At 40.6% G+C, this 13,100-nt stretch overlaps 1 protein-coding gene across 1 annotated transcript in view; it reads left to right on the top strand.

The window, feature by feature from the left end:
• The window catches only part of TMTC1 (transmembrane O-mannosyltransferase targeting cadherins 1), a 134,816-nt gene that overhangs the window by 103,316 nt on the left and 18,400 nt on the right, over window positions 1–13,100 (top strand). Inside the window, exon 12 of the mRNA XM_053943144.1 lies at window positions 7,322–7,465. Within this exon, the coding sequence (XP_053799119.1) occupies window positions 7,322–7,465 (144 nt within the window). The remainder of the gene's footprint in view (window positions 1–7,321; window positions 7,466–13,100) is intronic.

Raw genomic sequence — 13,100 nt, 5'->3', positions numbered from 1 at the left:
CCTTGTCTAGCTGGGCATCAAGGACAAATGATCCAAATTTCAGGCCCAAGAGCATAAACAATGGTGGACTGAAGAGAGAAAAACAAGAAGGATGGGACCTCATAACCTACAGCTGTAACTGGACAATTAACTCCAATATGCAAATGGACCGGAACTTACAAAAGTGAGACACCTCAGGACTGGTCGTCCATTTTGTGACCATTTTGGTTCATCTTGGGTGTAGCCCTGGCTGGGCTCTTGTGCTGCCCAAGGTGTATCCACTGAGGCCTTCTAATAAATACCTACTTTATTCTTTAGCTCTGTCTAGTCTCTGTTCTAGGTCAGCCTTCACAAGGCATCAAAGCCATAAAGCCAGGACCTTACTTCCTTCCACGGATCCCTGGCTGTGATTCAGCACTTGCTATTTATACCAGGTCAGCCTCTGGAGATCCCAGGTTAGATCAAGATCCTGCTGTAGGCACTGCTGATAGGGCATGACCCCACACTGACTTCTTGAGCAGAACTTCCCTCAGGAGCTGAGCTGGTCCATGCAACCAGACCCACAGCTATCCTCAGGGATGCCCTTTGAGCACCCAGCACCAGGCTGGGATGGGATCACTCCCTGTCTTATCCCTGGCATTGTGTCAGGACCCCCTGGCAGCTGAATGTGTGGAAATGGGCATGATGTAATAACCCAGCTCCGGGCTGTGCTGTGTACAGCCGGGAGTCTTGCTGCTCTGTCATGCTTTCACTGAAACAGATTATGCCTGAGGCTTTCAAAGGAACCTAAAAGCATTAGATCTCTCACTTGCCTGACTTTCAACAGGATTTCCAGGTGCTTTTTTAAATACAAAAAATACCAGCCTGCCACAAACTTTCTGCCAAGCTGAAGGGTGTTACCTTTGAGGAAATACTGATGCAACTACTAGAACTCTTCAAGAAAAAAAACGGCTGCTGCTTGATATTGCAGGATCACCTCTCCTTCCTTGAAAGAAATTAAAATGTTGCAAATTGAAATTTTTTTGAGGAAGACACAAGATCTGCCATCCACATCTCCACGACATGTAGAGCAGCTCTTGAAATAAGGTGCCACACCATCATGAGGCCATGACCTGAGTTGTAGCCAGTGCAAAATTGTTCCCAGAAGGATGACTGGTCTCAGAATTACATCAAATAGTGTTTTAATTCAACCTGACATAGAGCTTTATTGAGAACTTACATAAATACATGAAAATGAGTGTGATGTAATATTAAAATTGGAAAATTGGCTTGAAATAGTATGCTGGAGTAAAAATGGGCAGTATTAAAACCTGGCACAGATAGAAACGTTATTCATATAACATTCTTACTTTAGTTGGCAAAACAATGCAAATAATTACAGTATATATTGGAATGGGCAAAATGTGCCTTAAAAGCAAGTTGCCATGCTGCCAGCAAGTAATTGGGCAAGTAATTAAGGCCTAAGTCCCTGTGCTTAATGTGGCTGCAGGAAGCCCCATGGATGCTTTGTGGTAGGGCTGGACAGGCACCAGGAGAGCCAAGAGTGGCTGTCAGGGAAGTGTCCTCTTGTATGGAGGGGGAGTGGTGAGAGGTCTGGCCCAGGGCTCTTCAGGATCTCCTCTCCTCTTGCCACAGAGAGGTAACACAGCCTGTTCTGTCAGGGCAGCACAGGGGGGTGACTTATCACTAGTCCTTGTGAGTGCTAAGTTTAAATAAATTGTTTCATCAAAAGATGCGTTAACAAAACCCAGGCACACTAGATCTCTCCAACTGAATAATTTATGTTTTTATTCTTTTTCACTTATTTTAATTTATAGAGAAAGTTAATATGCTTGGACTCCCTTTGAATATTATGCAAGATGATGCAGGCAGGTTTTTTTCTTTCTGCTGCTGCTGCCATGGCATGGCTGTTGGGTTAATGATGACCAGAGTTGCTTCCAAGTTTTATAATGGTTATAAGAACTCATGTTGTAAGTTGCTGGGAATGTCCTTTCAACAGGCTTATTGTCAGCCTTTGGAGAGTGATGAAGGGCTGGGGGCATCAGGAAGAGTCACCCTCATGTGACATCTCAGGGCTGTCCCAGCTCTGAGAAGTATCTCTGGGCTGCTTTCAATAACCTCTTTTATCATGCAGTCGTTGTTGGGGGCTGCCCAGATGCCTGAAAGATGACATTACAGCTTTTTCCATGCTGTCCATGGTAGTTTTCCAGGCTAATTTCATGCTAGTCTGGCTGCATCCCCTGCTGCTTGCTATCCACACAGCACTGGCTGTACAAAAACCACATAATGGTCTTAAGAGCAAGTGGATAGTTGTCACAGTAATGCCTTCCTCCCCCTGAGTACCCCTGGCACCAGACCAGGCAGGACTGTGAGCAGAGCTTTTCAGTTGTTTAAGTGGTCGCTCTCAATCTGAATTAAAAGAATTAAAATTCCTGGTGGATCATAGGTTGCAGTCATGACAACAAATTTCATCCCTTTCTCTTCTCTCTGTAATTGTCTTGTAATTCATGTTTGGCTTCATATGGAGCCAAACAAAGCCCTTCAAAAAAAATTTTTTTAAACCCTAATGTTTCAGGTAATAGTGGCATTAAATGAAAAAGCAGAATAAATGGTCATCAGCGTTTTGATGACTGTAAATGTTTTATACCTGGTTTTGTCTTGGGAAACTGGAAATCTCTTGACTGTGCAAGTCAGTAGGGCTTTTGTTTGGTATTAGAGGGAATTTTGCTAACCTAAAAGAAGTGGGGATAATTACTTACAGGAGTTCTTGTGCAGTGTATACCTGTAATAGTTAAAGGGAAGGCTGCTGAAATTTATTCTGACAATTGCAGATACAGCATTGGAGAAACCATTTGAATTATTCATTCTACAACAAGGAAACAACCCACTTGTCTTCTCTTTAGAAATGAAATCTCCATCTGCTTTAAAATATACTTTTATGGGTTGCTTTCCCATAATTTTGCTATTTCAAGATCTCTATTATAATTATCCTTGAATATAGATTTTTAAAGAAAATTATTCTGATTTATAAAGGAAAGGATAAACTGATTTCTTACATGAACTGCTACTTGTAGAATAAGTTTAATGAAATTCAGCTTTCTTTCATAAATAATGCAGCACTTGCATTTGATTAGGTGAAGCCTAGAGGAATTTCTACCTAATCAGATGCATAGCAAGAAGGATATTGCCTGCAGACTGTTACCATTATCAGTGCTGGTGGCAAGGAAAATACAGCCCTATATATGTCCAGATAGAAAGCTTTGTTTCTTAAGCGAAGTTGCAAAACAAGCTAGATATGTTCCAACAGTGATCTCTCAGTGTCTTCAGAGTGACGGTTTATAAAACAAAGTCTGGATTCTGAGTATTGTCATTATTGTGGCATGGAGAGACTCCAGGTTAATTGGAGACCTTCCAGCCTTGGTATGTGTTTCTAACCCTTCTAAGAAGTAAATACATTCTTCATGAATGAAGAATGGGGAAGAGACAATGTTTGCATTAGAGAACTTACAATCAAAGTAAGTTAAAGCTGAATATCAGGATTCGCTGAGATCAATTCCAGAAGTCTTGATAAACAGCACAAATCTCCTGATCACTTCAAAACAGAAGTACATGTGTCTCCCTCCATTACAACAACAAATCACCTGCAGCGAAAGCAAACAAGTTTGGTGTATCTGCAAGTCTTGCAGAACCATTTTGAAAGTTCTTGAGTAAATGTTGCTTTGTTTGGTATGTTTTATGCTCCTGCATAAATCCTGCCACAAGACCCTTCTGCTGTGTTTTTATTCCCAGGGAACTGTTATTAACAGCAGTGGGTGTGCCTGAACAAAGGGTAGTTTAAATAGGGCTGCTAGTCCTTTATTCAACATCCATATTAATAAATAAAAAAATGATCTGGTCCACATTCTCTATCCCTGAGGTCAGCTGGCATAAATGAACCTGGAAGTATTCAGTAAATGTTTGTATCCTCTGAGAGACAGTGGCCAAATCCAAGCTGGCTTTTGGGACCAAACCCTGATCTGGGCTCAGGCCTGGACCACTCCTGGGAACTATTTGAGGGTGGTGTGAAAGCACCACCATAAACAGAAAGAGGACATGCTTAGATGGGATTTTAGGAAGAAATTCTTTACTGCGAGAATGTTGAGGCACTGGAACACATTGTTCATAGAAGTTGTGGATGCCCCATTCCTGAAAGTGTCCCAGGCCTCGTTGGATGGGGCTTTGAATAACCTGGTCTAGTAGAAGGATGGGCATTGCCCATAGTGGATGGGCATTGGAACAGATGGTCTTTAAGGTCCTTCACATCCCAAAACATTCAGTGATTCAATGATTCTGTAACAGCATGGATGGATGGTCATGAGCTCAGACTCTGGCTCTGGTTACCTTACCAGAGGTAATGCTCTCTTAGGCTTGGTTGTTCTGCTGAACTCAGTTGAGTGGCAGCTTGCTCTACCACCATAACGAAGTAATATTCCAGATGAAATATCTGGAGAGAAATAAAAGAGCTGAACCCTAGCAGCAAAGTCCAATACCACCACCTTATCTCACTGTGGTCAGAATTCCTCATAACTTTTGTTCAGACATGTAAAATTGCAGATCTCATAAGTTCTTCAGGCCAGATGCTAAGCAGGTAATTTGTGCTTGTTGAGGTTCTGGGTTTTCACTTAGATTTCTTGGAAAGGGCAATGAGATGTAATGAATAAATGTAAAATACAAGAAATAGAGCCCAGGATACATGGGAGATGTGTTTGTGCCCTATGATTTGCTGTTAAGATGTTTTAGCACTGAGCTCAGAAGTGTATTTATGGAGCTGCTGGTCAGAACTATGCAATTTAAAGGTGAAATCCATTCCCTTTTTTAATCTTGAGTTTTCATTCCACTCCACATTGGTGCAAGCAAATCTTCTGGGCCTAAAATGCCATAGGGGCACTAAAGGCCAAGAAGAGAATTAATTTCTGAAAGTTTGACAGAAAAACCATCAGGTTTAGGGCTGTAAAATGTTAATATGTTTCTGACTTTCCCAAGAATTGTCTGAAATCCTTTTGCCCACTCGTAACTCAAGCGACTTCATGTCAAATATTGGAGCTGTTTTATGTGTGAGTACTGACAGAAGTAGTGCACACTTTTATCATAGTCATCTGGTAAAAAAGGCTGAAAAATTTAACTCACAGACGTTTTCTTGGTCCAAAACAATGTCAAAATCCCTTGGAGGAAATAGGAAACAAGACTGAGCCCGTGGTCATTTGCTCTAAGATGTTCTTTGTTTAAGATTCTGGTTAAGGTATCACAGAGCTTCATCCCAAGTGCTGAAGAGCAAGCCAGCTTGGCCCTTCCCATTCCTCCCCTGCTGTTGCTCTGGAAAGCATTTCTCCCAGCCTGCTTCACCTGGGGACACTTAGACTAGATGACAAATGGATTTGAGTGCCAAGGTCAAGACTCGACACTACACCCTCATCATCATCTTTTCTTTTACTGGTGCTTCTCCAAGCACAGGAAGCCTCTCACACCTCAAAATGCATCAGGCTCACTGGGGAGGTTCAGTGATGGAAAGTGATGCTGTTTCTGTGTTAACTGCAGCTCTCACCACATATTCCCTACTCTTTGCTCCTCTGTGACAAGTTCAGCTAGGGGTCTCTTCACAAGTCACTTGAGCAGTGAATGCAGCTGGTGGGGGTGAGTGTGGACACTGGGCAATGCCACCTGAGGGCTTGCAGCAGAAGTGGTGACCTCTGAGAGACGGGATGCTCACCTGTGTGGGAGGGATGTTGGCACTCCGTAGTCATTATTTGCTATGAGTGACGGTCACTACATTTGTCTTTTGTTTTTATAACAGGCCAGTTTTTAAAAAACACATGACTACATCCCTGAACAATTTCTCCTCAAATGTGGGGCTTTGCAGTCCTTGTTTGCTAGGTGAGAAAAGGACTTTGGGCTTTTCTCTTAATGGTAATCCTGATTTTGTTAGTGGTGCATGCCCATTTATCCCGGAGTTCCCTTGAATGCTTCCAGTTTCACCCCCAAATAAGACCTTGCCAAAATAATTTATTGAGCTGTGGAGTGAAAATGTGACTGATACAAATGTTGCAGCAGTGTATAAAATGCTAAATTATTCATGGTACTTAAGCACAGAAAATCCTAGGGCTGAACTGACATAGTGAAAAATTGCAGGCAAAAAAACCCCCACAAACCACCATGAAAAGTCTTGGATTAAAAACAATTGCAAACTTTAGTCAGGCTATACTATAGAGTCTTAATCCCTTCTACCTTTAAATGCCCCTTCTCATGCTGTACCCTGTGCTTTCATAGGCATCTACTTTTAATGTCATTTTCCACATCCCTTTCCCATTATCAGGGACCTGAGGCAAAGAACTGTCAGATGACTTGGCCTCAGAACTTCTCACACAGCTGGTCTCCAGGGACCTCTGTGGGCATCTGTCAAAAATTTATTTCCTTATCATAATGACCCTCAGTTTTCACCTACCTATCACACAAAGGGCCCTGGATACTTATATCGAGCCCTGGATCACTTCCACCTCTGGAGTTTTCTGGTGAAAGACCTACAAACTGAAATATTAATGTAGGAGCATAACTTTGAGAATTTAAACTGCTGAATGGACCATGACCTGCTGACTAATTCGTGGAGAATTTTAACAGAGATGCATTGGGCTCAATAATGTAATCTTGTAACTGAAACAGGCAGATGTGAAGATCAACAGGTCAGATAAAAGGAGAGCTGTACTGAACCAAATGTTACAAGAAGCTTAGAGAATTCATACTGTTAAGCAGTCTGGTTCCAGATTATTTTACCATTTTGCTTGGTCCTGAAAGCATTATTCAACAGCTGATTCCACGTTTCCTTTTGCACTTTTTTATCAATTTTATTGTGAAAAAAAAAACAAAAACCCAACAAATAATTTTAAACAGTGTATTCTGTGTATATCAAAACATATTTCCATTGGAAACATTTTTTGACAAGGCATTTCTTGCTTGTTGCAAAAGCATTTTGAATAAAAACATTCTGGCTGCTTTTGTCACTATGCCTTTTGCTTGAAGGGTACGATAGGTTTTCAGTTTGTTCCATTTTGAACATTTGTTTCCAAATGTTCCATTTTGCCCTGGAGATATATAGGAGCCATAGGAGAAGATCTGATTTGCAATCTCTTTGTGAATTGAAAGGGGTCCTCAGGATCCCACCTGAACTTCAGCAAATTAAGGGAAAACAGGGTTTTTTGGCTGACATTCTTCCCTTTATTGAGTGCCGAACAGCATTGGTGGCAGAGTCAGTGATATCAGCTTTATTTGTCAATTAATGAGCATCTATAACTTGATATTTCGTTTTTGCCAGGCTGTACCCTCGTCACGCAAGTGCTCTCAACAACCTGGGGACGTTGACCAAAGATGTGGTGGAGGCCAAGGCCTACTACAGACGGGCCCTTCAGCTCAACCCTCAGCACAATCGAGCTCTCTTCAACCTTGGCAACCTGCTCAAGTAAGTTGAGTGCAGGTGTGGCACCAAGAAAATTCACATTGCCCCTACACACATCACCAAAGTAGTTGTTTTCTGCCAGCTAGTGAAGCAATGGTGTCATTTCTTGGTGTCATCCAAAAGTGCTGGCACAAAGGTGAGGCTTACTTTGGATATCCCTGTGCATTGTGCCACATTACTCCAGGTGCTGTTTACGAGTGTGTTCCAGCTGTAGGAAATTCATTTGTTCCAAAACAGGCATCAGAAATGAGTTGCCCATACCCAGCTAGGCACCTGAGATCCCCATCCTGGTGGAGATGTGTGAACATTTCCAGAAGAGGAAGCTGTATTGTTCAAATCAAAGGTAGGCATCAGATGCCGAGCTAATAAATAACACATATCAAAAAAATCCCTCTCTTCAAGTTCCCACTTCCCCTCATTAGCTGTATGGGAAGTTGTTGTGTAGTTTAGGCATAAGCACCTTGTGCTGCGATGCTCAGAGCAGCAGAGTTCATTCCCTTGCAGAGCAGGTAGGTCTGGATTTGAAGGGAAGGCTGGTTTACATCCCTGGATGGTTAAAAACAAGTTGATGAGCTCATTATTTCACTCGTTCTTTAGAGTGTCAGCCTTTAGCAAGGAGAATAGCAGACAATCATAATCATGCAAATTAATTTGACTAACCACATCTAAAGACTAAACTTAGATCTGTACAAGAAGCCAGTATGATAAGATCTGCAAAGGGTTCAATTAAAAAAAGTAAAATATCTCTGTTTAGCACCAGCACAAAGGTCCTTGGTTTTGTGAGGATATTGCAGTGTATTTGCTGACAGAACTGCATAAACTACAGCAGTAAAAGTACATTTTTTCTGATATGAACTGCCCTTATTTTGCTGATAATAGGTCTTGGTAAATCTTTTAGAGCAGACAGTGCTGGTTAAATTGTGACAGGCTTAGTGTGGGACTGGTTTTAAAGTGGCACTGTGTCATTAAAATTTCGTCTTTCTGGTTCTGAAATGTAACTTTGTGAGAGTGTGGATTTGTATAAAGGATGTTAAGTGGGCTGCTGAGTTCTACCTGGTCTGTTTAGAAGCACAGAAATTATCAGAATATTGTTACAAGTAAACCTATTGGTTTGAGGTTAGAATATGGGAAATTAATAATCTTAAATAAAAAGTAGGGAAGTGCTTTACTGGAAATACAAGGAAGGAAAGTGTTACAGTCTTGTTACAAGAGAAGAGAAAAGTCTTTGTATTATTCATCAAATTTGGTTGATTGAAATTAATTTTAGGTGGCAATGGTGTTTAAAAAGACATTGTCTTTTAAATCCATCATATGTACCTTAGTTATTATTCTCTGTTATGTTTTGGGTTTTTCTTAAATATAAAATATTAATACAAAGCCAGAAGAAGCACCGGGACATTCCATGTCAATTATGCTTAAATCTGCCCTGTCAAAGGGCTTTTATGACCCAGCAGATGGATAAAAACTGGACTTTTTGCACTGTTAAAAGCACAAAGGAAACATGTGAGGAAAATGTCTTAGAAATGCTGTTTGTTTTCTGTGCAATATGTCATGGTTTTCACATTGTGATACTTATGATATTGTTTGTCCTGTTGGATTGTATGTGCTCTGCATCCTTCTGTGGTGCCACATTTTGCAGTATGTTAAATGTGTGTCATGCTTGTGCTAAACTTGTCAAAAGCAAGCACTAAGGATCTTCTGCCCTTTTCCCACATCCATTTGCTCCCATTTTCTAAACTTCCTTTGGGCTTCCAAAATAATGTAGTACATCTGGATACAGCAGTAGTATTCATTGTATTGGAAGCTTTAAAAAACCTGCCAAAAATAGTTGGAGTTCACAGTGCAGGAATTAGCACATATTTAAAGCAGGTGCTGTATGGGCAGATCCTATATGAGTGTCTCCCCTAAAACAGGATCCCAGACCCTCTGGCCAGCACCTTTCCTAGATGATCCAGCAGCTTAGCAAAGAACATCAGCCATGCTGGAGCATGAGATAACTTGTGAGATGACCAGACAGGTCAGAGCAAGGCAGAGATTTCATGTTTCCCCTTCCTACAACGATGTCTTTATTTGTATTTTCTACCTGTGTCTACAATTATCCTTTCATATATATATATAAAAATGTGCATATATATGGCAGCCAGTATTCTGCAGACACTAAATGCTAGTATAATATGGGTAATAAATGAAATAAGATTGAAATCTGCAGAATATGACAGACAGATATTACTTTCTGGTTGTGTTATGAGACATTATGAAGAGTGTTTTGATTTTTAAACATATGTCAGAGAGAAGTTAAATGGTCAAGCAATAAAAGCATTTTCTGTCCTCTTCACAAAGGCTTCAGAGCATGAAGCAGATCAGGAAGAGACAGATGTGCAACACTTAAGGCATGTCCAGTAACAGCACTACTGGTACTGGGACATGGAATGAAATTGATTGGCATGGGGAACTCCCAGTTGAATTCTGCTGAGTTCCTTGTACCCATCCCTGCTCATAGTGTGCAAATCTGAAGGCAGGTACTAGATTTCATCTGCTCTGCAGTACTGAGAGAAAGGAAGTCCAGGATTTTGGAAGGATGGGTTTGTCATTCCCATGTGGGAATCTGCCTTTCATTATTCCATGCAAATAAGCTATTTAAGCATCCATTGCTTGTGATTTAAACTTGAGTAAAGCTGGTTTGAGGACACAGGGTGGAAATTTATAAGTTATTTTCTGTGGAAGTTGTAGATGAAAAATGATGTTTCCATTTTCTGTTTGCACATAAAGAAGACAGCTATGTGCCAGAAGATGAATGTTCTCAGGAAGTATTGCAGGGTAATGGCTGAATAAGCCTCTGGTTTTGTTTACATATGCTAAAATAAAGTTGTATGTCATCATTTTCATGCCTAATATAAATACTGGAGAGCAGATAATTAAACAATGCCAACAGATATCTTACTTAAAATAGACCTAAAAGATGGTCTACCTAAAAGTAAGAAATCTCACTGCTTTCATGGTCTGTGTGGTCAGTGACACAGAGCAGCCTGATGCTGCTTTCTTGTGTTTTGAGTATTTGACCCCTCTGTATAAATTCAGGTTCGTTGAGATACAGATAAATATTGTTCAGAATGCCTCATGAATTTATAGGCTGTGGGTATTTCTGTAAAGAGACAAGAAATAATATATTATGAACATTTGAAATAAATATCAATCTCAGCTTTCTGTTGCAGGAAGAATGGACAAGACCTTCTTATTTGTGGTGTGGTATCAATCCACACCTAAAGCACTGCAATATCCAGTACACTGTTCCTTATGAAAAAAGACCTCACATGCTTTGAGAGTGTTATGGCTTCATTTTCAAGGAGGAAATGAAATGCCTAGAAACAATCTCCACTGAATCTTGAGTTTGCTTAAAGGATTGATTTTCTTCTAGATGTGGAGAAACGTACAATGCGTCCCGAGCGTTTGTTGTTGTGATTTAGTCCCAGTTGAGCAAACCCATTTATTCAGAAGAGGAAGGACTGTCTGCCCTCTCTGATACAGGCTTCTGGATGTGAGTGTGCTGACCCAGGCTTGTAGAACTGTCTGGAGATGCTGAAAAACATCAGATAGAAATTACATGTATTGAGATTTAAAACCTTTTAGTTAGTGAAACGTTCCTTCCTTTCCTTCAGAAGCAAACTGAGTGGTGATGTTCAGTGATACTGCATCCTGAATGGTTTCTGCAGGATACTCTGTGTCTCATTAAGTAGTGCAATTATCCCTCAGTATCACAATGCACATTGGAGACTCTGGTTAAACCCCCCCCCCCAAACTCTGGCAGTCTAATTTTTGCAGTAGATTGAAAAAATAACTTAGGTTATTATTATAACCTAGCGTTTCCTAGCATTTCTAGAGATCATTTGGAGATCAGGCTAGCTGCTCAGAGCAAGTCTGATTGGATCAGATTGTTCAGGGCTGTGTCCAGCTGAATCTTGGATCCCTCCAAGGACAGAGATGCCACAATCTCTCTGTGTGACCCGTTCCAGTGTTTGACCACCCTTGTGGTGAAAAATGCTTTTCCTGATATCTAATCAGGATGTCCCATGTTCCTACTCTGGCATCTGTTGCCTCTTGTCCTGTCATTGTGCACCTCTACAAGAGTTTGGCTCTGGCTTTTCTGTATCCTTGTAAAAATTTGTTCAGAACAGTTGTGGAGCCTTTGTTGATTTCTGTGTTTCTGGCTTTAATACAGTCTAAATAACTTCACAAAATAAAAGATGAAAGTTACGAAGTCGTTTAGAGCACTAATTCCCAGGTTGTTCTTTGTTGCACATGAAATTTTCTCCAGTGCTAACAGCCCTGTGCATTGCCAGACTTTGCCAGGGTGGTTTAACCTGGTGCTTCTCCAACTTGCAAAAATATGGGAGAGATGCTCTCAGTGGAAAGAGCTGTTCTTTGGTCTCAGCTTGAGCATGCTGATTGTAGAGGCAAGGCTGTGAGCTCAGGTGGGAGAGGGAATCAAGAGAGGGCATTATAAAACAGAGTGATTTGGGTAAGAAGTTAGAATAAGTGGTCACAGATTGCTCCTGTCAGTTGAATTTTTTATTCTCTCTATCACAGTGAAGACATACATTACCTAACTATTCCTGCTCCAGATCCCCAGTTTATGGTAAATTAGTGTATTGGACTGCTCTTTCAATGCTTTGTACTCTCCCAAATTGCAGGAGATTTTTATATGAGATGGCCTTGATCTTGCAAAGTGTTGGCCTTGAGCCAGGAAAGCACTTCAACCAGTAATTAATTTTCAACTTGCATGCATAAAAGTTAAGTACACATTTAAGTGCTTGGCCAGAGCACTTGGTATCTTGCAGGCCTAAGCCTTCTGAGAAACTACTGGATCTGCTTTTTTTAATGTAATCCAGTCTGTCACATAAAAAGATGCTGTAATCTTTCCCTCTTTACCCCTACTTTCAGGAGACAAACATTTTTCTTGGATCAAATGGAGAAAAAAAAAAGAGGCCATTTTGGAATAAATGAGTAATTAAGAGGGCTGCCCCATGTTCAGAGTGAATGCTTGTGGTTAATGGGAAGTTTTACTGCTGTTGAGTGGATCACTTAATCCTTTTATTTCTGTAGCGGGCATTTCCTACATTTTCCGTCAAACATCAATACCTTTATTAAGCAGTCATCTGGTTTTGATTTATAGAAATGTGTCATGAAACTCCAGCCGAGGGATCCTAAAGTTTTATAAATTGACAAGCTAGCTAGACTTTAATTAGTGTAGGAGAAAAGTGGTTCTTTATTTGTTTTTGCTTCATTCATGTAATTTATATGGAACACCACTGGAAGAAGAAAAAGGCTAGCACAACTGGTTTTACTTAGCTTAATGCACAGACAAAATATTCTTCCAGTTACACAACTAGAAAGGGAAAAAAATCTGCAAAGCTACATATATTATCAGCTGAAATTTGCACCTTATAAACAAGATCTGGTTACTTGACCATGCCACTCAGATGAAATCTAAGGCCAAAGCAGCAAAGTGTTCACATATTTTCTGTTTCCCCAGAGCCCTTTGTTTCTTTTTCTAAGCCCTCCTATTCGTATTCTTTGTACACCCAGCACAAGGAAAATGTTGTTTCAGCCCAGCTAAACATCCTTAGATGTTTGTTCAGGA

This window comes from Vidua chalybeata, chromosome 5 (genome assembly GCF_026979565.1).
Source record: "Vidua chalybeata isolate OUT-0048 chromosome 5, bVidCha1 merged haplotype, whole genome shotgun sequence".
In the NCBI taxonomy this organism is placed as follows: Eukaryota; Metazoa; Chordata; class Aves; order Passeriformes; family Viduidae; genus Vidua; species Vidua chalybeata.
The sequence above is the reverse complement of the archived record's forward strand: the minus strand, read 5'-3'. Positions and strand labels throughout refer to the sequence as shown.